The sequence below is a fragment of the Portunus trituberculatus genome, chromosome 37 (assembly GCF_017591435.1).
Source record: "Portunus trituberculatus isolate SZX2019 chromosome 37, ASM1759143v1, whole genome shotgun sequence".
Taxonomy (NCBI): Eukaryota; Metazoa; Arthropoda; class Malacostraca; order Decapoda; family Portunidae; genus Portunus; species Portunus trituberculatus.
The window spans coordinates 24540496-24564042 of record NC_059291.1 but is presented as its reverse complement, the minus strand read 5'-3'; the positions used below and the strand labels follow the sequence as shown (position 1 = coordinate 24564042).

At 36.9% G+C, this 23547-nt stretch overlaps 2 protein-coding genes across 3 annotated transcripts in view; one reads left to right on the top strand and one right to left on the bottom strand.

Annotated features, from left to right (window-relative positions):
* The window catches only part of LOC123514289 (E3 ubiquitin-protein ligase MYCBP2-like), a 299710-nt gene that overhangs the window by 101598 nt on the left and 174565 nt on the right, over positions 1-23547 (top strand).
* LOC123514290 overlaps positions 1-23547 on the bottom strand; it is a 38809-nt gene that overhangs the window by 4346 nt on the left and 10916 nt on the right. Inside the window, exons 6-11 of one of the 2 annotated variants that reach the window (XM_045272099.1) lie at positions 23107-23292; positions 22214-22966; positions 16022-16565; positions 14178-14423; positions 9849-10036; positions 3468-3762 (exon numbers count right to left, since the gene is read on the bottom strand). In XM_045272099.1, the coding sequence (XP_045128034.1) occupies positions 3468-3762; positions 9849-10036; positions 14178-14423; positions 16022-16565; positions 22214-22966; positions 23107-23292 (2212 nt within the window). The remainder of the gene's footprint in view (positions 1-3467; positions 3763-9848; positions 10037-14177; positions 14424-16021; positions 16566-22213; positions 22967-23106; positions 23293-23547) is intronic. The other variant, XM_045272100.1, reaches the window with a different exon arrangement.

The following is a 23547-nucleotide window of genomic DNA, read 5'->3' as shown; positions in this document are numbered from 1 at the left end:
GCCTAAACGTCTATCAACTTTCCTGAAGTCTTTTGTGATGAACGTCTATTGAAGTGTCCCGAGTTTTGCGAATTAAGTTGTTATTTTGGGCAATGCAGTGACCCTTTGTTTATCGTTGTTAATGGATACCAGAACCTCCTGCGAAAGGTGAAAAATTAGGATTTGCCCTCCCCCCCTCCCCCCCCAGGAATTTTGGTGTATGTATATGTGGGTACCAGAATGTTTAAAATATGTAAACAGTATTTATACTTTACATATAGAGTACTTTACTTAAATCTATTTAATTATAAAACCTTATAGAGTAAGTATACATTTACTCTCTCTCTCTCTCTCTCTCTCTCTCTCTCTCTCTCTCTCTCTCTCTCTCTCTCTCTCTCTCTCTCTCTCTCTCTCTCTCTCTCTCTCTCTCTCTCTCTCTCCTCCCTCCCTCCCTCCCTCCCATCCCCTCCCCATCACCCCCTCACATGATACATAACACTCACCCTCTTCTGCCCTCTTTGATCATATGCAAAAATTTCACTTTTTCACTGATGATGATCATCATCCTCTTCCTCTTGGGCTCACTAGAGGAAGCTTTCGCAGGGGCACAGGGCTTAGGCGGCATTGTAAGGGCTTAACGAATCGCTACTTAAACAAAAAAAGTTATCGCGAACACAACACTTAGATACAGTATGTGAGACAGTCAACAGCATGGATGAGACTGGCAAGATACAACCCAGGCTCATGGAATAGAAGGTCGACCTACGAGGCATTCAAAATGGGTCTAATATGAGCATCCGTGGCATCAGCGGGTTCACAAGTAATCAGAGCAGGGATGTTGGTTCTGTTAGCAAGCTGCCTGGTAGGTGTTCACGTGCTTCTCTCTCTCCCATTCTCTCTCTGTTCTGCGCCAACATTGGTCACAATGCCGAGTTGTGCAGTATGTGACTGTTTTAATTATCAGAAGTATATAATATGTAGTATGTAGTATGTGATAAATGAAAACCATTATTTTTTTTTTCCTGGCAATTTTGCACATTAAGACATTCAGTTACTTGTGTAGATATAAATTGCCTCTGTTATATATGTAATGTAAAAATTAAATAATGATAATAATAATAATAATAATAATAATAATAATAATAATTAATAACAGCAAGAGTATTGAGATCATTAAATATGATAATGATACAACGTTCAAAGAGAGAGTGCTCTGACAGTTGAGAGAGAGAGCTCTGACAGAGAGAGAGAGAGAGAGAGAGAGAGAGAGAGAGAGAGAGAGAGATAAAGAGAGTGCTCTGACAGTTGAGAGAGAGAGAGAGAGAGAGAGAGAGAGAGAGAGAGAGAGAGAGACTTGCTGGCAAGTAGAGGGTGTGGAGTGGTAATAGGAAGCAGAGAAGCCTTCACAAAACTTGTCTCCTGTGCCAGGTAAGTATGATTTGCTCAGCGGGCAGAGGGAGAGCGTGAGATTTCCATGCAAGAAAGACACGTCCTGGGAGGAAGCTCCCCTGTTGGTGAACCCACTGACGTCACTAACCCCAGCTCTTTTCCCCTTAGAGCTGCGCATAGGTCGACCTATTCTATGGGCCTTGGATACAACAAGGGAAGATGTTGGGTGAGGCTGCATATGTACGGTGCTTTATGTACATTGTCGTCGTTATTACACACCAATTTACCAAATTACTGTACGTACAGCATTAATAAGTGACGCCACAGATCCCGTGATATAGCAAAAATCCAGCAGAACGTATCTACGAGTATGTATAAAAACTGTGAAACAGTGAAGCCACAAAAGTCGAACCGCAAAATAGCGAGGGAACACTGTATCATGCATACAATAAACATTGTATTTATCTTATATTAAATGTATGTTTGGTTGGCATTTAAAGCATATAAATTTTTTGGGTGGGTAAATTCGTATCACTAGAACAAATGAATTTTATTATGTTAGCATGTCCTTTGTTTTTCCCATACTCCCTTTCTGTCTGACGTCACGTCCTTCCCCTCAGTCCTCGCTCGCCGCCGCCTCAGGCGACACGCTACACCTCCTGCCTCTCGTTTCGCTCGGTTTACACTTGTGTATTGTGCTACCGTAAATACACTTTCATAATGGGCTCAGGTGTCTCCATGCTACCCCTGTTTTACGACAACTACCACTTTATTTCCATTGATTTCTATGGGAAAAATTGATTTGGTATGCAGTTTTTTTTTGTATATAACGATTGTCATAGAACGAATTAAATTCGTATGTCGAGGTACCACTGTATTAATAGATTTAGGAGAAGAACTGTGGCCGTCTACCACAGCAGCAGTAGAACAGTCGGAAAGGAAACTTGAGATAAAGTTGCAGAGAAGGATAGAAACTGTAGGAGGACAGTTTTGAAATCAAAGCTTTGTGTCAGACTCTATCAAAAGCTTTTGATATATCTAACACTACAGAAAAAGTTTCACTAAAATCACTAAAAGTGGATGACCAAGACTCAGTAAGGAACACCAGAAAATCACCAGTAGAGCGACCTTGATGGAAGCCATACTGGCGATCAGATAGAAAATTGTCAAGTGACATGTTTGAGAATCTTCCTATTCAGGATAGATTAAAAAACTTTAGACAAGCAAGAGATTAAAGCTATAGGACGGTAGTTTGAGGGATTAGAACGGTCACTTTTTAGGAACAGGCTGAATGTAGGCCAACTTCCAGCAGGAAGGAAAGGTAGAAGTTGATAGACTTTTGTGAGCTCTTCTCCTCAGACTGACTGACTCTCTTCAGCCTCTTTCTTACCACTGAAATGTTGCATCTCTTTCCATCTTTTATCGCTTTTTTCATGCTAACTGCTCTACTGATCTTGCTAAATGCATGCCTCCCCTCCTCTTGTGGCCCTGCTGCACGAGACTTTCTTCTTTCTTTCATCCCTATTCTGTCCAGTTCTCTAATATAAGAGTTAACCAGTATTCTCAGTCATTCATACCTTTCACTGGTAAACTCTGGAACTCCCTACTTGCTTCTGTATTTCCATCTTCCTACGACTTAACATCTTTTAAGAGAGAGGTGTTAAGACATTTGTCCCTTGCTTTTGGGTGACTCTTTTGACTTTTCAGGGAACCTGCAGTTCTGACATTTTGTTGCTCTTGGCATCGTTCCCTCTTGCATTAAAAAAAAAAAAAAAAATTAAGGACCACATTATATCCATAGTCCCATCTACAGTTTCTTGTGTATACTCAGCCCAACTCTTATGATATTCAGTTTCTCACTTATCTCATAACTCATTTCCTGTAAACCATTTCTCCTTTGTGTGTCATAACTTAGTCATTACACAGCACTCACTCACAACTGTAACCCTCACCTTTACATCCCTTATCTCTAAAATTCTTCCTTTGTCACATACCAATCCTTCACTACAAGTGCAGCCCTCATCTTCCCATACAGTGACTCTCCCACATGATTCCTTCTCTAATTGCACACAATTATTTACCACTAGTATACCTCTTACCTGTGTTGGGTGGACAGGGTTCAGTATAGGATTGATAACCAGCAGCTGAGGAACTGACAGTGGAGGCTGTACTTCTCATGCGCCTCCAGGCCACAATAACACAAAGCGCTATGGTCACCAGTACTGAGGCGATGACAATTAGGATTACCCTGGCAGAGTCCTTGGTAGTATCGTTGTGAGGAAGGCAGGAGTGGATGAGGAACTGGTCAATGAAGATGTGGCTAATGCCTTGAGACTTCAGAACACACTCTCCGTTCTTAAACCATTGCTCTTGCACTCCATTTTCATAAATTGCCTGTAAGCAAAGAAACTTTTAGTCCTTAATTATACTCATCCACAGTGAATATACCCTGACAATTATGAACTAGTCCTTAATTATACTCATCCACAATGAATATACCCTGACAATTATGAACTAGCCATTTTACTAATAAATATTTTTTTCTTGTTAATACCTATAACTTATAAGACACTATTTTTGTGCAAAGTTCTCTTGAATATTTCTTCAGCATGAGATAAGATTCTCTCTCTCTCTCTCTCTCTCTCTCTCTCTCTCTCTCTCTCTCTCTCTCTCTCTCTCTCTCTCTCTCTCTCTCTCTCTCTCTCTCTCTCTCTCTCTCTCTCTCTCTCTCTCTCTCTCTCTCTCTCTCTCTCTCTCTCTCATTCATTGCTGGGAAGGTTAACAAAGACAACAACATCAGTAAAGGAGTGATAGGAACTAAAAAATCAGTCATCTCTAAGGAGGTTAGGACAGGGAGGTTGAATAACAGGTGACATGATGTCACAAAACTGAAGCCAGCGCGCTATTGGTCTGCTGCTGCTCCTGTCCCTCTTACACCTAAAACATTGCTGACTGCCCATTGAAAATACATGGGAACGCCTGAGTTACGCTCTTTATTTTCTGTCTTATGGCCCTGTTTCGAGGCCGCTTACATTACATGTGACCTTAATAGACTCGCAATAGTCATGGAATACTATGCCATGAAGATTTTGATGGTGAATCATACATACAAATGAGTGTTTTCCAGCTTTGGTGGACTTAGGTGAGAGGTGGGAAGGTGTCTATGGGGCAAACATATGACTAAAAAAGGTCATGTAGACATGTGAACATACATATGTGCATGTAGATGTAAACATGTACACATATGCATTTAAATGAAGAATAAATAAACTGTATATCAGGTGAAACTTTTGGCCTGAAGGTTGATTTTTCTTGGTATAGCAATTACTTAACACGTCAAAATTCTCTCTCTCTCTCTCTCTCTCTCTCTCTCTCTCTCTCTCTCTCTCTCTCTCTCTCTCTCTCTCTCTCTCTCTCTCTCTCTCTCTCTCTCTCTCTCTCTCTCTCTCTCTCTCTCTCTCTCTCTCTCTCTCTCTCTCTCTCTCTCTAAGAGATATACATTAATTAATATTTCTCTCTCTCTCTCTCTAAGAGATATACATTAATTAATATTTCTCTCTCTCTCTCTCTCTCTCTCTCTCTCTCTCTCTCTCTCTCTCTCTCTCTCTCTCTCTCTCTCTCTCTCTCTCTCTCTCTCTCTCTCTCTCTCTCTCTCTCTCTCTCGTTGTATAGCTTTTATTTAGAATGATGTGTGATTTCATGTCACTGGGCATTGGAAAAAGCATCAACCACTGAAATTTTACTTCACTATTTATTCCGTGTCATGCATCAAATGAGAAAAGTAATCTTTGTGCTGTAATTTCTTGTGGAAACGTCCTGCTGTATTTCTTTCAACATTGTAGCTATTTCACATTAACATCGTTAATAACAGGTCTATACTACATATTTAGGAAACTATATTGTGGTTTACATAAGTTGAACCATCAGTTCTTTCTTAGTTTTCCTTTAATAATTAAAAAGAAGGTGGCAGTTTCCCATTGCTTACACAGGAGAGGGTAATGTTTTGGGTGTTAGTTACAATCGTAAGCTCCGTCCACCGCCTCATAAGCTCCGCCCACTGGCTTCACTTTTTAGTACAGCAGGATAGGCACATGCTGTCTCCTTCAATATAACCTCCTTGGCTTGGGATTATAGTTTATTTTATTTATTTTATTTTTTATTTATTTTATTTTATTTTTTTTTTTTTCTCCATGTTATATCCTATAGCACCTGTAGGTCTACTTTAAGAGTATGGGAAGCGATGTTCAGCTTGCACCAATCTCTGCCAATCACTGCACTGACACTGAGGTTTCCAGGCGGCTCTCTGCACATGTCTTCCACTAGGGCAGAACTGTATGCTACAATAAGGTGTGCAATATCTGTACTTATTGATTTACTTATACATTGGTACCTCGACATATGAATTTAATTCGTTCCGTGACAATTGTTGTATATAAAAAAAATCGTATATCAAATAAATTTTTTCCCATAGAAATTAATGGAAATAGAATTAATTTGTTCCTGTGATACAAATTTACCCACCAAAAAAATTAACATGCTTTGAATACCAACCAAATATAGATTTGATATAAGATAAATACAATGTTTATTGTATGCTTGTATGCATGATATAAATGTACTATATTGCCCAAAATAACAATTTAATCTGCAAAACTTGGGACATGTCAATAGACATTCATCACGCAAGACTCGGGGTACATCGATAGACATTTAGGCTTTATACGGCTATATTTTGGCTATTTTCTTCCCTTTTTTTTTTTTTTTTTTTTTTTTTTTGCTTCTGAGCTGGCAACACTCATCAGGAGTAAACATATACTCTACGTCACTGTGCCACCAACGATGGATGGTAGGAGCGATAGTGATTTCACGATGTCTGATTCCGCCACCTCTCCCGCACGCCTTACTTCTCGGGTCTCTCGCCATGTTACGTGGAGACCACTTTTGAATGAGAGTGGTATCAAAACAGGCGATGGGAGAGAGACAGAGAGAGAGAGAGAGAGAGAGGATACAAGGGGCCCATTTTCTATCGTTGTAGCCAAGGCCGCTGAACCAGATTGGACGCAAGGCCACGTACACCAATGATGCTACCTCATTCAACCTATGATATTTTGGTAACCATGATATCTAGAGACTTCTTGGTTTTTGCATTGCAAAGAGGAAGAGCTGCTTATGGGCAGAACACCACTTGTACTCACTCTTTTATTGAATTTCTAAGTGTAATCAGTATGTGAATACAGGCTATTTTGTGTGTTTCTTGCCAAACTTTTACTTTTGGGACCCATGAGTTGAGTTAACAAAACGTAAAAAAAAATACACACTGCTGAGGAGCACAGACACATACATGTACAAAGGATGAACAACGATACACAATGCGGGCTGAATGTTCGGGTGGATGCGGGTAGCTGAGCAATCGCTGTGCTACCTACCGATGGCTATTCGTATCTTAAAAATATCTTCGCATTTCAAGGCGTAAATTATATGAAATTTTTCGTTGTATATCAAAAAAATTGTATAATGGGGCATTTGTATCGCGAGGTTTTACTGTACAGGGGATCATCGTGATTCAACCGTTCGCAGTTCGAATTATCGCCAATTCAAACTCAGTTAATTAATATCCAATCCTCAAGGTTCGACCGATTGACTTGCCAATTCGACATTCATATCTCGCGTGCCACCCACCCGGTCAAAATCCACCGCCACCTCAAAATCGCTGCAAACCTCTAGGCAGAAGTGTAAACCGATGCTACCCTGTGTCGTCGCTGAGGCGGCGTCACACTAACACTTTTCCGTCAATTTTTTCTGTCAACTTTCTGAAGACTATCAACTTTTGTCGACGCTGGTCGTCACACACAAGCTCGCTTCCACCTTTGTCGCATTTGTCAACTGTAAACAACTGTGGCCCCTTCACCCCCAGCAAGCTGTTGCTATTTTTGGCCTTTAATGACCTCTATGAGAAACTCTTCAGACAGCTTTGTCCACTCATAAACAACAGAGTTGCTCATCTTGGCCAGTTGTTCCTTGGAAGTTCAACCTTGGAACGTCGCAGTTCCAGAGAAATGTAAACAAACAACTGAACTACTTTTCACTGTTAGGCTAGGGCAAAAGATATATATATATATATATATATATATATATATATATATATATATATATATATATATATATATATATATATATATATATATACACACACACAAATACATTTACATCTACTTTTCAAGATTCTATTGATTTGAGATTATAGCATCATTCCAATTAACAAAAAAATAAATTTTATTTTAAAAGTGTTAATTAGAAACCATAGATATTAATTTGACTAAAAATTGACACTAGAGGAAAATGTGTATTTCGTCTGACTCAAGATAACGGAAAGCCACCTCCAGCCCTAGCCCTAAGAAGCACAATTTCCTGCCTTTCAAAGGTAAGCTTGAGCTTATAAGAAAGTGTGAGGCAGGTATAGCTCACAGTGTTGTTGCAGTGCAAATGGGTGTCCCTAGATCAACAGTATCAACAATTTGGAAGAACAGGGACAAGTACTACGAGACCGCTGCAAGTGTTTTTATTTCCAAAAATGTACTGTACAGCACCCTAATGTGTTTAATAAAAAAAAGTTAGATATAAATGAAACCTTTAATAGGTTTCATTTATATCTAATAGTCTAAATTAGTGTTTTTTAGATGTTATAGTGATGTTTTGAGAGGGTCTAGGCTGGAGGTTGGTTCCTATCCCCCTTAATTCTTAAGTATCTCATGGGAAAAATTGCTTCACGATTTGAATAAACGCTGATTGAACCGATGAAAAACTGACCTAACCCCGTCAAATTGCGAGGATCCCCTGTATTTCTGTAATGTATACTATATATTTTTATATGTTTTAATACTCTACCCTTATGTCTTTGTCCAGGAGGTGGGTGGTAGGGTCCATCCTCCTTCTTTGTTGTATCTAGCTATTAATACAGCAAAAAATGTATCAATCAATCAATCAGCTTCCACCCGTTAGCAGCTTAGGCAATTTTATTTATAGTGATACCCATATCAGGGCCCATAGCACCACCCAAGCACATCTTTGGTGTAAGGCATTTACACCTTCACTAGAGCCTCGGTATCATAGTGATATGTAGGTAACTTTAAACTGCTCAAGAAATGACAAAGGTGGGATTCGAACTTATGCATGGACGTCTGTCTGATCCCAGGCTCACCACCTTATTCACTACGCCATTGCACAGAGTATATTGGATTAGTTTTTTTCAGAGCTAAAGAAGATAAATACTACTCAACATATACAATAGTATATAGTTAAGGTATTAAGTGCACTCAGCCCTCCACTATTGTGCCTAACTGGTGCATCTATCACTGAGTGATAGCTGAAATTACAATAGCCAAAGTGAAGAACCCATGGTAATAATTCAAGTTGACACTAGTACCTCCAAGCTGTCATTTTTTGTCACTTTTTGCCCAGTTTTTATACCATGTAATATTATAAAAAAAAAAAAAAGAAGAAGAAATAATACAATACAAAAAAACTTAATCAAGAGTCAGAATAACAACACACATTTTGAAGTATTTCATTTAACGTATTTGACGGCATATATTATGCACGGGTGTGTAAGACACAAGCCAAAAGTAGGTTTTCAGTGTATTAAATTTTATACTATTGAAAACAATCTAGCAGTACATAACATAAGCAGAAAACCTTTATTTTTACGTGTGCTATTCAATTAGTCTTCTTGCTGTCTCCAGACAGTTACTATTTTTTCTGTAGGTGGTGGCCCAAAGCCATGCTCCTTGGCATAATCCATTACATGTAATTTGTAAGAGATTGTGTAGCTTGATCTTTTTCCTCCTGTTGCCATAACGGTGAGGGTGTTGATGTGCTTTGTTATGATCATGAACTTACTGTTACTCCTCACTGCTAGATGGCATTGAGTCAGAGTGGCGATCAGCTGATACATATTATAAAACATGCGTCACAGCTTCATAGGTCAGATTATTTCATTTTTATCATAATTTGTTTTTAAAAGTCATAATACTGGTAATGATAAAAATACCAGCAATAAAATAATGATGCATGCAGTTAGAGTAAGTAGAAATATTGGAAAAAGATGCATCCTATATGTCGTCAAATACGGTACCTCATTGTGGATGATTAGGAGCTAAGGTGGATGGATAGATTGGGAAAAATATGTGAAGAACTGTTTCTCAATAAAAGTATACATAGAAACTCAACTATCAAGTGATGTTATAACCTTGGAGTTTTTTAATGACTGCTGCGCAATAATAGTAATTGTGTGTGCGATATAGACATAGCAACTTTTTTATTATGCGTGATAACAATAAAACATGATAGCAGAAGGTGCAATAGAGCAGAGGGTTAAGTGTATTTGTTTGTAAAGGAATAGGTTAAGAAAATTAATAGGAGGAGTTGAATGTTATAGTTTTGTTGGTTAGAAATTTTTGGAGCATTACACTGAAGATACTTACTTGTATTGTGAGGTCTTTTATGTCAAGTGCTTGAGAGAGAGTTGCAGTAATGTTGCACTCACACTTCTGTTGGAATCTGGCGTGCTTGATGAAAATAGAATTTGGGGAGAAAGCTTCATTGAGGCAGAGGGACATTGGCTCCAGCTGGTGAATCAGATTACCATCCATGAAGAGGATGGTTTTCTTCCCTGTAGTGGATATGGTTAATTTTTGCCATAGGTAGAGTGAGTCCATTGAAAATATAGGTAATGGAAAATTGAACCAGAATTAGATGAGAATCTCAGTCTGACATGTTTGCTCACAACCTATGAAAAATGTTCTATTTTCAATAATAATCATTATGTGGAAGGGTGGTGAAGGGATACGCGGGCTGTGGATGTGTACTTTATTCCTGACTAGTTTCACTGTTATAGCTTCTTCAGAGGAAATGAATGCTCGCAGGCCAAGCTGTACAGTTATATAGGATTCTGGAGGATCCCAGACGGTATTGAGTACGGCACGGTTCTCGCTGATTGGTCCTTAACCCTTTCCTTCCAGCAATCGTGTGTATATGATTGCATCAATGCGTCCGTAACGACAGCGATCATACCCGTAATCAAGAATTTTCGCGCCTCAATTTTGAGCTCCAAGCGCGATTTCTTGAGTCAGATGGTGAGTGGAAGTGTCTGGCATGTTTCCACATGTAGTGTTGTCACTAGCTCTGGAAATTTAGCAGTAACTAAGCTATTTTCCTTTTCTCCGGGCGACACTTGGCAACCCCAGCAACCCACCGGGTGGAAAGCACCATGATAAGTGCGAAGAGACATCCTGATAAGAGCGAGGGATCTCAGATCATAACTCACCATGGAGCAGGACAGAACATATGTATTTAGCAGTGTTTCTGAGTTTGAAGACAGTGACAGTGAATATTTAGAAGAAGAAACTGAAGAAAGCGAAAACATTACTGAAGACTCGGAAAGTGAAAAAAAATATTACCTATCATTCTTTCATGTTAATTTTTTCATTATCTTCAATTTTATAATAAAATGGTAGAAGGTAACTTGTCAGAGAGAGAGAGAGAGAGAGAGAGAGAGAGAGAGATCAACTAACAGGTTGGCGCATGAAAGCGTGTGTATTTACCTATTTGTGTATTACAGGCCCCGAGCTAAGCTCTCTGTGTCCTGTCTCCTTGTCCATTCCTGTCATATCTCTCTTTCATCTGATTGACACACACCGCGTCAATGACATCACTGCTCAGTTTATTCCACTTATCAATGCTACGATGCGGGAAACTGTATTTTCTCACGTCATTTAGACAGATGTCTTTTATTAGCTTTTTTCCATGTCCTCGGAGATGATTACTTGTGGTCACCTTTATCAACTCTCTGTCCAGTATGTCAATCTTGTTCACCAATTTATACATAGTTATCATGTCTCCTCTTGTTCTTCTCTCTTCTAATGTGGTCAGCCCCAGCTTCCTCAGTCTTTCCTCATAGTCTAACTCCCTGAGTCCTGGTACCATCCTTGTTGCCAGCCTCTGTACCCTTTCTACCTTCTTCACATTTTTCTTCATATGCGGTGACCAGACACAAGCTGCATATTCTAACTGGGGTCTTATTTAGGTACATAATATCTTCTTCATCATTCCTTCATCTAGGTAGTGGAATGCAAGGCCAATATTTTGAAGCATGTTATATGTTTTCAAAAAAATCTTGTTAATGTGTTTCTCTGGTGACAAAGTGTCTTACACGGTTACTCCTAAGTCTTTCTCCTCATTGGTCTCTTTAATTTTCTTATCACCCAGCCTGTAATCCCAGTTTGGTCTGTATCTACTTCTTCCCATTTTCATAACATGGGTCTTGTCTATATTAAATTCCATCTGCCACTCCTTGCTCCACTCATATGTGTGTGTGTGTGTGTGTGTGTGTGTGTGTGTGTGTGTGTGTGTGTGTGTGTGAGAGAGTGTGTGTGTGTGTGTGTGTGTGTGTGTGTGTGTGTGTGTGTGTGTGTGTGTGTGTGTGTGTGTGTGTGTGTGTGTGTGTGTGTGTGTGTGTGTGTGTGTGTGCACGCGGTATCATCGCTCTCCGGGCTGTTTCTGGAAGACGGATCACACAGCGGGAGGAGGAGGAATCCTTGATAAGGCATAAACTGAACTTTCAGAGGTCACATTGAGCTACAAAGTACATCATTGTATTTAGAATAACAAAGAGAAAATATTTATTAGTATTCAAATAGTTTTCTGACAATTTCTAGGTTTACCATTTTTAGCCGTCATAGCAAACAGGAAAATAGTTTAAGCGCCGGAAGGAAAGGGTTAAAGAACACGGGACTTTCTCTGCCTTCTGCTGCTACCTTGGCGGCTGCCTCCGCCCACACTACATTGCCTGTTCACTTGTTTAAATTCTCTTTGTTCAGGGTAATATATATGGCTTCCCATGCCTTCCTGTGTTGTTTCGAGAGATTGTCCTTTAACATTTTTGCTTCACTCGACTTTGGTAAATGTCCTTTCTCATCAACATGATTCACTAATGCGCTGCTTATTCTGTGGTACCTGACGTCCACCCTGTGCTCTTTCACTCGTGTCGATAGTCCTCTGCTCGTTCCACCGAAGTATTTCTTATTGCATCCACCACATGGGATTTCGTAGACTAAGCTGCGTGTGTTTTCAGTTTGTTTTACTTTCTTCTTTATGAGATCCTTGATCTTGTTACCTGTGGATGCTATTATGCGTAGGTTGGTATTACTCAGCATCTTAGACAGCTCTCGGGTCTGTTGTGAATAAGGCACCACTAACAACTTTTCATCATTCTGTCTCTCCTTTTTCCTTTGCATGATGAATCTTGCCTTATCCTCCAACGTGCATAGTAGACCCTTCGGGTATCCTAGTTTCGAGAAGGTGTTTCTGATGTAAACTAACTCTTCTTGTAGGTATTTCTCGCTGCATATCCTTAGTGCTCTGAGGAAAAAGCCAATCACTACTTCCGATTTTGTGCGTTGGTCATGTGCGCTGTAGAAACTGATGAAATAATTTTTGTTAGTCGGCTTCCTGTATACTTTGAATTCAATATTTTTACCTGATCATATTAACACTGTGTCCAGAAATGGAAGGTGGGCCTCGCACTCCGACTCCATTGTGAATTGTATTTTGTCACTCACACTATTCAACTTATTATGTAGGAGGTTTGTGATGTTTGTGTTTGCGTGTGTTATCACTAGTGTGTCGTCAATTTATCTGTACCACACTGATCTTCTTTGTAGAATGCGTAGGTAATGCTCCCTCTCCAGCAACTCCATGTATAAAGATGCCATTACTGCACTGAGAGGGGAACCCATTGCTAAACCTTCGTGCTGGAGATACTCACAGCCATTGAAATGAAACACTCCAAACTTGACGCACATTGTCACTAATCTTATGAAATCACAAGAAGAGTTAGTTTACATCAGAAACACCTCGAAACTAGGATACCCGAAGTGTCTACGATGCACGTTGGAGGATAAGGCAAGATTCATCATGCAAAGAAAAAAGGAGAGAGAATGATGAAGAAAAGTTGTTAGTGGTGCCTTATTCACAACTGACCCGAGAGCTGTCTAAGATGCTGAGTAATACCAACCTATGCATAATAGCATCCACAGGTAACAAGATCAAGGACCTCATAAAGAAGAAAGTAAAACAAACTGATAACACACGCAGCTTAATCTTCGAAATCCCATGCGGTGGATGCAATAAGAAATACTTCTGGTGAAACGATCAGAAGACTACCGACACAAGTGAAAGAGCACAGGGCAGACGTCAGGCACCACAGAATAAGCAGTGCATTAGTGAATCATGTTGATGAGAAAGGACATTTACCAAAGTGGAGTGAAGTAAAAATGTTAAAGGACGATCTCTCGAAACAACACAGGAAGGCATGGGAAGCCATATATATTACCCTGAACAAAGAGAATTTAAACAAGAGAACAGGCAATGTAGTGTGGGCGGAGGCAGCCACCAAGGTAGCAGCAGAAGGCAGAGAAAGTCCCGTGTTCTTTAAGGACCAATCAGCGAGAGCCGTGCCATACTCAATACCGTCTGGGATCCTCCAGAATCCTATATAACTGTACAGCTTGGCCTGCAAGCCATCATTTCCTCTGAAGAAGCTATAACAGTGAAACTAGTCAGGAATAAAGTACACATCCACAGCCCGCGTATCCCTTCACCACCCTTCCATAAGTTGTCATTACGTTCCTACAAATAATCATTATGTGTAGCATACTGACAGAGTAGAGGGAAAGTCAAAGTACTATTTGTGAAAAGTATTGTTTTACAAAGCATAAAGATGATTCCCTGAGGAGAGATACGAGTCATGTTACCTTGGGGTATGATGAGTAGGAAGGCTTCGGGTCCAAGATGTTGGATGTTGTTTTCAACCAGACTGATGCGGTGATGGACAGTGAAATCCAGTCCATGGCGAGGAAGGGAAGCAAAGGTGTTGCCTTTAAGCAAGACATCACCCTGTACCCTCAGTTTCCAGGGTGAACTCTCTAGCCTGGGAAAGCTGTTGTTGTTGATGTCAACATCTCCTGTAATGTTTCCCTCCAGGAACAAAGGGACATTGCCTACAAGAAAGAAAATTATTGTTTATTATAATGAAGTAATAATGCAAGTGTTTGTGTTTTGAGTTAGGAAAAAGTCAGCAAGAACAGACTGGAGAAAGAAGAGTTGGTAATTTTCCCATTATTTTCTAGTGACAATGTTACTTACTCCTATATGGAACTTTTCATTGCTCAAATTTTGGAATTTTTGTCACCCACTTGATTTGCTTAGCATGGAGCATGATGCATTGCACAGCAAGTGTTGTCTATTAGAGTAATGAGAAGCATCAGTGTTCTGTGCCACTAGCCAGTACCAAAGGCTCTTCCCCCATGCTGGCATGAATGCTGCATACAAAATTTTTGAAAAATTGTGAAGAGGATGTGGTGGAAAGGAAAGTATTGGTGAATGATAGGTTGACCTAAAAGGCATTAGTGGAATGAATGAATGACCATGATGGCAAGGACATGCCCACTGAGGTTTTGTCACATTATTGATACAGCCAACCCCCGCTTAATGAAGGTTCACACAACAAAATTTTGCTACAACGAAGGTTTCATTTTACTACCATCTGCTCATTTAATGAACACCAAACTCGCTTTAACAAAGTTTTATCCAGGTAATTTTTTCCAAGTTTGAAAGCCCCGCCATATCACGCAAGCCGACAGGCTTTTGAATATACCAGCGCCTCTCATGGACAACACGCCCACCACTCACTCCCTCTGTTCAAAACAATAACAGTGTCAGCAGCAGCTCGTCTTCCCTCGCTCAACTTACCACCAAAATGTCCTGCAATGTCACCTAGCGTTTCTAAGACCAGGAAGTCTCTTATTCTCGAAGTGAAGATGAATATTATTCACAGACACGAGAGAGGCGAGAAAACTAATAGCATTGCTCGCCACCATCTTGACTCCATCTACTGTCTCTACTATTTTCAAGTCAGCAGACTCTATTAAGAATGCTAGTGAGACCGTATCTTCATTGCAAGCTAAAAGAACCACCTGAACTCGTGACTCTACAATGGATAAAATGGAAAGCCTTGTGGAAATGTGTTACATAAGTTTTGTATGTACCACATACAAAACAATGATACAATGAAGCACCCTTTGTGTACATTCCACAGGTTGCTGGTTAGTGTCTTTCCCGTTCCACTCTCCCTCCCTTCATAAATTTAAGATCATCAACATTATAAAGTTACGTACATACATACATTAGTGTACATTATAATGACTTAAATTAAACTGCCTAAATGTTTAACTTCATAATTTTTACTTTCATTAAACCTTTCACTGTACTATGATGCACTCTCGCTTTGTTTACTCTCAATGGAAGTTCAAGTCGGGTTAGACTTGTTATAATCGGTTCGCTTAACAAAGTTTTGCTTAACGAAGGTTTTTTAGGAACGTGACCCCTTCATTAAGCAGGGTTTACCTGTATTTTCCTTTATCCCCGCTGGGAACTATCATCATCATCATATCATTCTCTGAGAAATGGGGTCATGATGATAAAATTGACAAAAGAGCACAGCATTTGAGTTGCAGGGAAACTTTGGAAAGAATATCTCATTGAGGGTTTCCAGTCTTGGAAGAATCCTTTTATCCTATTGGAATTATTGCAGTCTTACCTTGAAATATATTACCATCGAGTCTCAGTTTTGTGTTTGTGTGGGAGCTGAAGAAAGCCACTGCTTGTTTCCCCAGTGACACAAAGGTATTGTTGATGAAACTGATGGCATCCTGCACTTGGTTATGAATGGCTCCTGTGTCTACATGGCTAAGAGTAGTGTTGGTGATGGTTAGTCTGTGCAATGTACATCTGGCAAATGCTCTTGGTGCTATCCTGCCAATCTCGCTGCCAGCCACATGGAACACCAATTCATGTGTGGCTGAGGCAACACCTGAAGGACGGCTGGGCTCCCGCACTATTGGATGGGTCGTGTTGAACATGTCAGAGGGAATTTCACTGAGCGTAGAGTTGGAGATTGTAATGTTGATGCGGCCATTGTTGCCCACTTCAAATGAGCCAGCAGCCAGGCTCAGTTTTTGTATGTTTTGGAAAATGACTGTTAGGGGTCCAGATTTGAAGCTCCCATGAGTTACTGCTAAGTGATTGCAGTTCTTTATTGTGATCTCTCTTGTGCTGTGAAATAATTTGCTTGTAGTCATGCTCTGAAATAACAACAGATCAATTTTACTTACTTGAGTCATGTGTAATGAAGTGAGAGGCACCAGAAAGACTTGGCAGTACCAAAATCTCAAACCAGATGCTTACATTGTTTTTATGTTCAGTTTATAAATGGAACTATGAATGATAAAAACTAAAATCTGATGGAAATTTAAATCATCTTAAACATCTCTTAGAATTTTTTTTTTTTTTTTTTTTTCCAATTTGACCAAAAGGTATGAAGTGACAGCATGAAGGTGAAAGGAACATACACCATTGTTGCAGTCACAGGTGACTGAGAGGCGACCACAGGTGCAGAAATCAGGCTCAGACAGACACGCCTTGCCAACCGGCTCAAATAAAATGGCACTGTTAACTTGAATAAAAGTGAGAATAACAAAGATGTAAAATGTGTTCATGTTGAGTAGCAATCCTATGTTTAGAACCTTCACTGTTCACCAAAATGAGTCACGTTTCCTTTGTTGCTCACTGTTAACACCCTTTGTCTGGAGACTTGCAGCTACTCATGACTTGTGATTAGATCAGGGAGGGAATTAGATGAGTGTGTACATCAGTATTAGTGACCTGAGTGTTGCCTCCTCTCTGTTCTATAGGTAGATAGGCAGTGGAAGCTAGGAGAGGTAATCCCAATCCCCTTATCAGTGTTTCCTGTAGCAGGTGATAGTGTGTAGGTGCGTAAGCCTTTCACCGTGGGGATTCTCAAGACCTAGTTCAAATTGTGTGTCAGTGCTGTTTCCTGTGGTTAGTCAGTGGTGTCAGGAGGGAAGTGTCTTGTGATGTTATTGTTTGAATGTTGGTATCATAAGAGTTGTGCCGTGGGAATGTTCACCTCTCAATTCTTGCATGTTAGTACTTGGTTGTTTTGTTGAAATAGTGGAGAGTGACAGGTTTGATAACATAGCATTTATTGTTCATGTTTTTATTTTTTATATATATATATATATATATATATATATATATATATATATATATATATATATATATATATATATATATATATATATATATATATATATATATATATATATATATATATATATATATATATATATATATATATATATATATATATATATATATATATATATATATATATATATATATATATATATATATATATATATATATATATATATATATATATATATATATATATATATATATATATATATATATATATATATATATATATATATATATATATATATATATATATATATATATATATATATATATATATATATATATATATATACAGGTAACTCAATTTACGCGATAGATGCGTTCCAAGATGCATCTTTTATATCAAAATTCATATAAAACAGACATGTAATTCTCATAAGAAACAGTAGATAATAGGGGGGATGCAGGATGTGGTCCAAAAAAATCCATACAAAATACTCTATTTATTTGCTAAATTAACATGTTTTTATTATTTACCATTTTAATTACTAGAAGTGTATTTAAAGTAAAGGGAAAAGCAAGAATAATAAGAGAAAACAAAAAATAATAAGATAAGACAACAAAACAAAGAATACGTAAACAAAACACTCACTGCGTCACTGCCTTCAGCACTCACACCACAGTCAGTCACCATCTTCCTCTGAGCATGACCACTTTATCAAAAATCCACTTATCAAAAATAACCCCACATGCAGAAGAAGATGAAGGACGTTTTGGGGACATCTTGGTGAATTATAGGTAGATTGAAGAGATTCCGTCTGTACTCAGTGCTGGCAGACTGCAAATGAGGCACAAGAAGACCGGGAACTGGATCCAAGATTCTTTAATAACGTCAGAGCAACCTCCTGCTGCAAAATGGCATCCATGAACACTTGGAGGGACAGTAACGAGGTTGCTCTCAGGTTGCTGGTAACACCACCTCTCCAAGTGGTGTTACTGTCTTGTATATGCATTTATGTTCACAAAACAACATTTCTATTATCTTTTTACAAACCTTGCCCCCAAGAAAGGATTGTTTTGTAATGCATAAAGTTAAATCTTACATGGAATACCAAAAAATAAAGCAGAGATGAGATTGCCCACAGATGAGGTGGAGACTAGCGGCGATTCAGCCACTTCTTCTTCTTGTGACCCTTTTAGCTTGCATGTTGTCTTTCACCATGGTATTTATTTATGTTTCCACTCCTCTATTGCCTGCTATAATGGATATCATATCTTAGTATTCATATACGTTCATGCCATGAGGATAACCTCGACTCCGTGGCACTGAGTGATAGTGAATTACTAATGAAATACTGTGGTATGGTACTGTTGCTGGGAACACCACCTCTCGAGGTGGTGTTACTGTCTTATATATGCATTTATGTTCACAAAACAACATTTTTATTAGCTTTTTACAAACCTTGCCCCAAGAAAGGATTTTGTAATGCATAAAGTGAAATCTTACTTAGAATACCAATAAATAAAACAAAGATGAGATCAGCCACAGACGAAGCGGGAGACTTGCGGCCACTCGGCTGCTTCTTCTTCTTTTGCTTGTGTGTTACTTTCATCATGATGTTTATGTTTCCACTCCTCTCTTGTCTGCTATAATGGATATCATATCTTAGTATTCATATACGCTCATGCCACGAGGATAACCTTGACTCCGTGGCACCTAGTGATAGTGAATTAAAAATGAAATACCGCGGTATTTCATTAATAATTCAATGTCACTCAGTGCCACGGAGTGGAGACAAATATCATGGGGAAAGACAACATGCAGGCTAAAAGAGTCACAAGAAGAAGAAGAAGAAGCGGCCGAGTCGCCGCGAGTCTCCCGCCTTGTCTGTGGCTGATCTCATCTCTGCTTTATTTTTTGATATTCCATGTAAGATTTAACTTTATGCATTACAAAACAATTCTTTCTTGGGGGCAAGGTTTGTAAAAAGCTAGTAGAAATGTTGTTTTGTGAACATAAATGCGAGAAAGTGAGAGAATTTGTACGTAGCTCCTCTAACTTCCAATGACTCATATGACACCATAAAAGTAGTGGTACACCGGTGGCCCAATATGTTGCCAAACGTATATATAATTTCTTTTTTTAGCCCATGTGGTATGTTGGGGATCAGCCCAGAATGCATCCCCCTTATTTCCATTATTTCCTATGGGAAAACTACTTACGCTGAACGTATTTTCACTCTACGAACAGGTTTGACACCTCCTATCCTGTTCGTTATATATTAATATATATATATATATATATATATATATATATATATATATATATATATATATATATATATATATATATATATATATATATATATATATATATATATATATATATATATATATATATATATATATATATATATATATATATATATATATATATATATATATATATATATATATATATATATATATATATATATATATATATATATATATATATATATATATATATATATATATATATATATATATATATATATATATATATATATATATATATATATATATATATATATATATATATATATATATATATATATATATATATATATATATATATATATATATATATATATATATATATATATATATATATATATATATATATATATATATATATATATATATATATATATATATATATATATATATATATATATATATATATATATATATATATATATATATATATATATATATATATATATATATATATATATATATATATATATATATATATATATATATATATATATATATATATATATATATATATATATATATATATATATATATATATATATATATATATATATATATATATATATATATATATATATATATATATATATATATATATATATATATATATATATATATATATATATATATATATATATATATATATATATATATATATATATATATATATATATATATATATATATATATATATATATATATATATATATATATATATATATATATATATATATATATATATATATATATATATATATATATATATATATATATATATATATATATATATATATATATATATATATATATATATATATATATATATATATATATATATATATATATATATATATATATATATATATATATATATATATATATATATATATATATATATATATATATATATATATATATATATATATATATATATATATATATATATATATATATATATATATATATATATATATATATATATATATATATATATATATATATATATATATATATATATATATATATATATATATATATATATATATATATATATATATATATATATATATATATATATATATATATATATATATATATATATATATATATATATATATATATATATATATATATATATATATATATATATATATATATATATATATATATATATATATATATATATATATATATATATATATATATATATATATATATATATATATATATATATATATATATATATATATATATATATATATATATATATATATATATATATATATATATATATATATATATATATATATATATATATATATATATATATATATATATATATATATATATATATATATATATATATATATATATATATATATATATATATATATATATATATATATATATATATATATATATATATATATATATATATATATATATATATATATATTTTTTTTTTTATTTATTTATTTTTTTTTGTGTGTGTGTGTGTCAATTGCTTAATTTAATTTAGTTTCTATTTAGTAACAGGATCAGTGACAAGGCTTTCTACGTTTATTATTGGGAACACTTGTCTTTGACTTCAGGTTACAAGGTGAAGAGTTGTGACATTTATTAGGACCATTTGCCAAACATGTTAACATTCAGATTGTATTTACTCCCAGAAGGCAACATAGATCCTTTGAAAGCAAGTACCTTGTTTCTAACTTCTTGAAATTGTTTTTGTAGCATACTTTGGTCTAATCTAAGGGTAAGAAATCAGACATGTTGTGGCCATATCTGCTGAGTGAGTACTTGTTGCTTAAGTGTGCATGTGTCTAAAGACTTTCTTGCAATTATCCATACACTTACAATCTTGTACATTCTTTTCTTGTCAAGTTCTCCTTCATCTCACCAGTCAGTCCTTTATTATTTTATTGGGACTAATCACTACACACTTACATACTGCCACTATGCTGTCATCTGATTTCATTGAGGCCACTTCCACCCGCAACCTGTGTTCTGCTTTATACATCTTCATTCTCTTTATATGACAAAGCTATCGTAAAGTGTTTATACCTTATCAGCTGCATTTTTTCATTGTTCCTTTCCCTTTCCTTAGCAAAATTCAGTAAACTATATTTACACATCTATCACTCTCATCACTATTCAATATGTTTATATAACAAGCATGTCTCAAATGACTATAGGTGTTTTTGGGAGTAACAGACTCACTGTGATCATATTGCATCCCTAGTGGGGTGTCACTAGCAAGGAAAGTTGCATGAGAGCACAGTGTGTTGCCAGCATCTTAACATACAGCCAACACATCTTCATCTATAATATCACACTCTTTGATACATAATCCACACAATACTTTTGAAACACTTCTATACACTCAATTAAAGGGGCAGGATGACCGCACCTGTGTATTGCGTTGGAGGTCCAGGAGTGGCCCTGGCTCAGGGCAGAAGCTGTCCCGGAGGCTGACCTTCATGGGCTCAGTGTGTTCAAAGGATACATTGAGCTCAGTCTCCTTATAAGTTTTGACCTCTGGCACAGCCACCACCCAAGGCTGGAGGGGAGTGGTTGGCTCCCAAGACTGGTTGGAATGGCCATTCATTGGGGACATGGGGACATGGGTGTTGGAGTGCAGGGTGGAGAAGCTCTGAGAGAAGCAGCATTCCCCAAGGTAGTTAGCTTCCTCACGGGCCTTCTTTACCCGCCTGCTACAGATGACAGACACTATCACTAAGAGAAGGATAGCCACGCCCATGCAGGTGCCGGCCACAATCATTGTGATGGGCAGGGTGCAGTTCCGAGTCTTGTATTTGTATACCAAAGCATAGGATCTTGTACTTGCACTTACATGGCAGAGAGACTTTTTTATCACCGTCTCAAATATTTCAAGGCTTTCATGGCCACTGGAACTGTTTATACCCAGGAGTTTTTTAAAGGTTGTTATCACATTGCAATCGCAGGGAATGTTGAACTTGTTGTTGATGATTGTGCGCTCGTGCATGGGATACTGCATGCTGGTGAGGAGGGAATGCTCATCAGCCTCCACAATGGTGTTGTTGAGGAAAACAATGTTTACAGCCTGTGCTTCCTTGTGTGGCCTGATGCCCAGCAGTGCCCCAGACCGTAAATGTAACACTTCATTAAATTCAAACCTAACCTGAAAGAAAATGTGGCTTTAGCATTCAATGGAGGGAGCAATCATCAAATTGTATCATTTTGTCACATACTTTTGCTGATTAGATTCTAGAGTCACAATTAGTGATACACATGATATGCTTGAAAAGTTGCATTTCTGACCTGGCTGGAAGAGAGAATGTCCAGGGACCTGTTTCCAAGGCCCAGGAAGGTGTTGTGAGAGAATATCACATAGTTCTGGGGCCGGAGGCAAATAGACTTCTGTACCAGGTTTGGCAGTTGACTCTTCTCAATGATCCAGCCATCATAGCTGTCAAGGTGCACGCTGTTCTCCTCCATCATCTCCACCTGTTGGGAAAACATTGATGTTATTGTTTCATGGCTATTCATTCCCATTTCTTAATTTCTTTACATGCCGAGTTTTTTTAATCCTGACTGTCAGCCTGGTAAAGTGATGCAACAGCAATAAATGTGTCTGTATGTGGTGCAGGAGGTCTTGGGTTCACATCTCAAACCTTCAGTTAGGATTTTTCTTGGGGGAACATCCACTCCTAGCCTCACCCAATCTTAAATGGTTACCAGTCTTCATGGACCTGAAAGGCT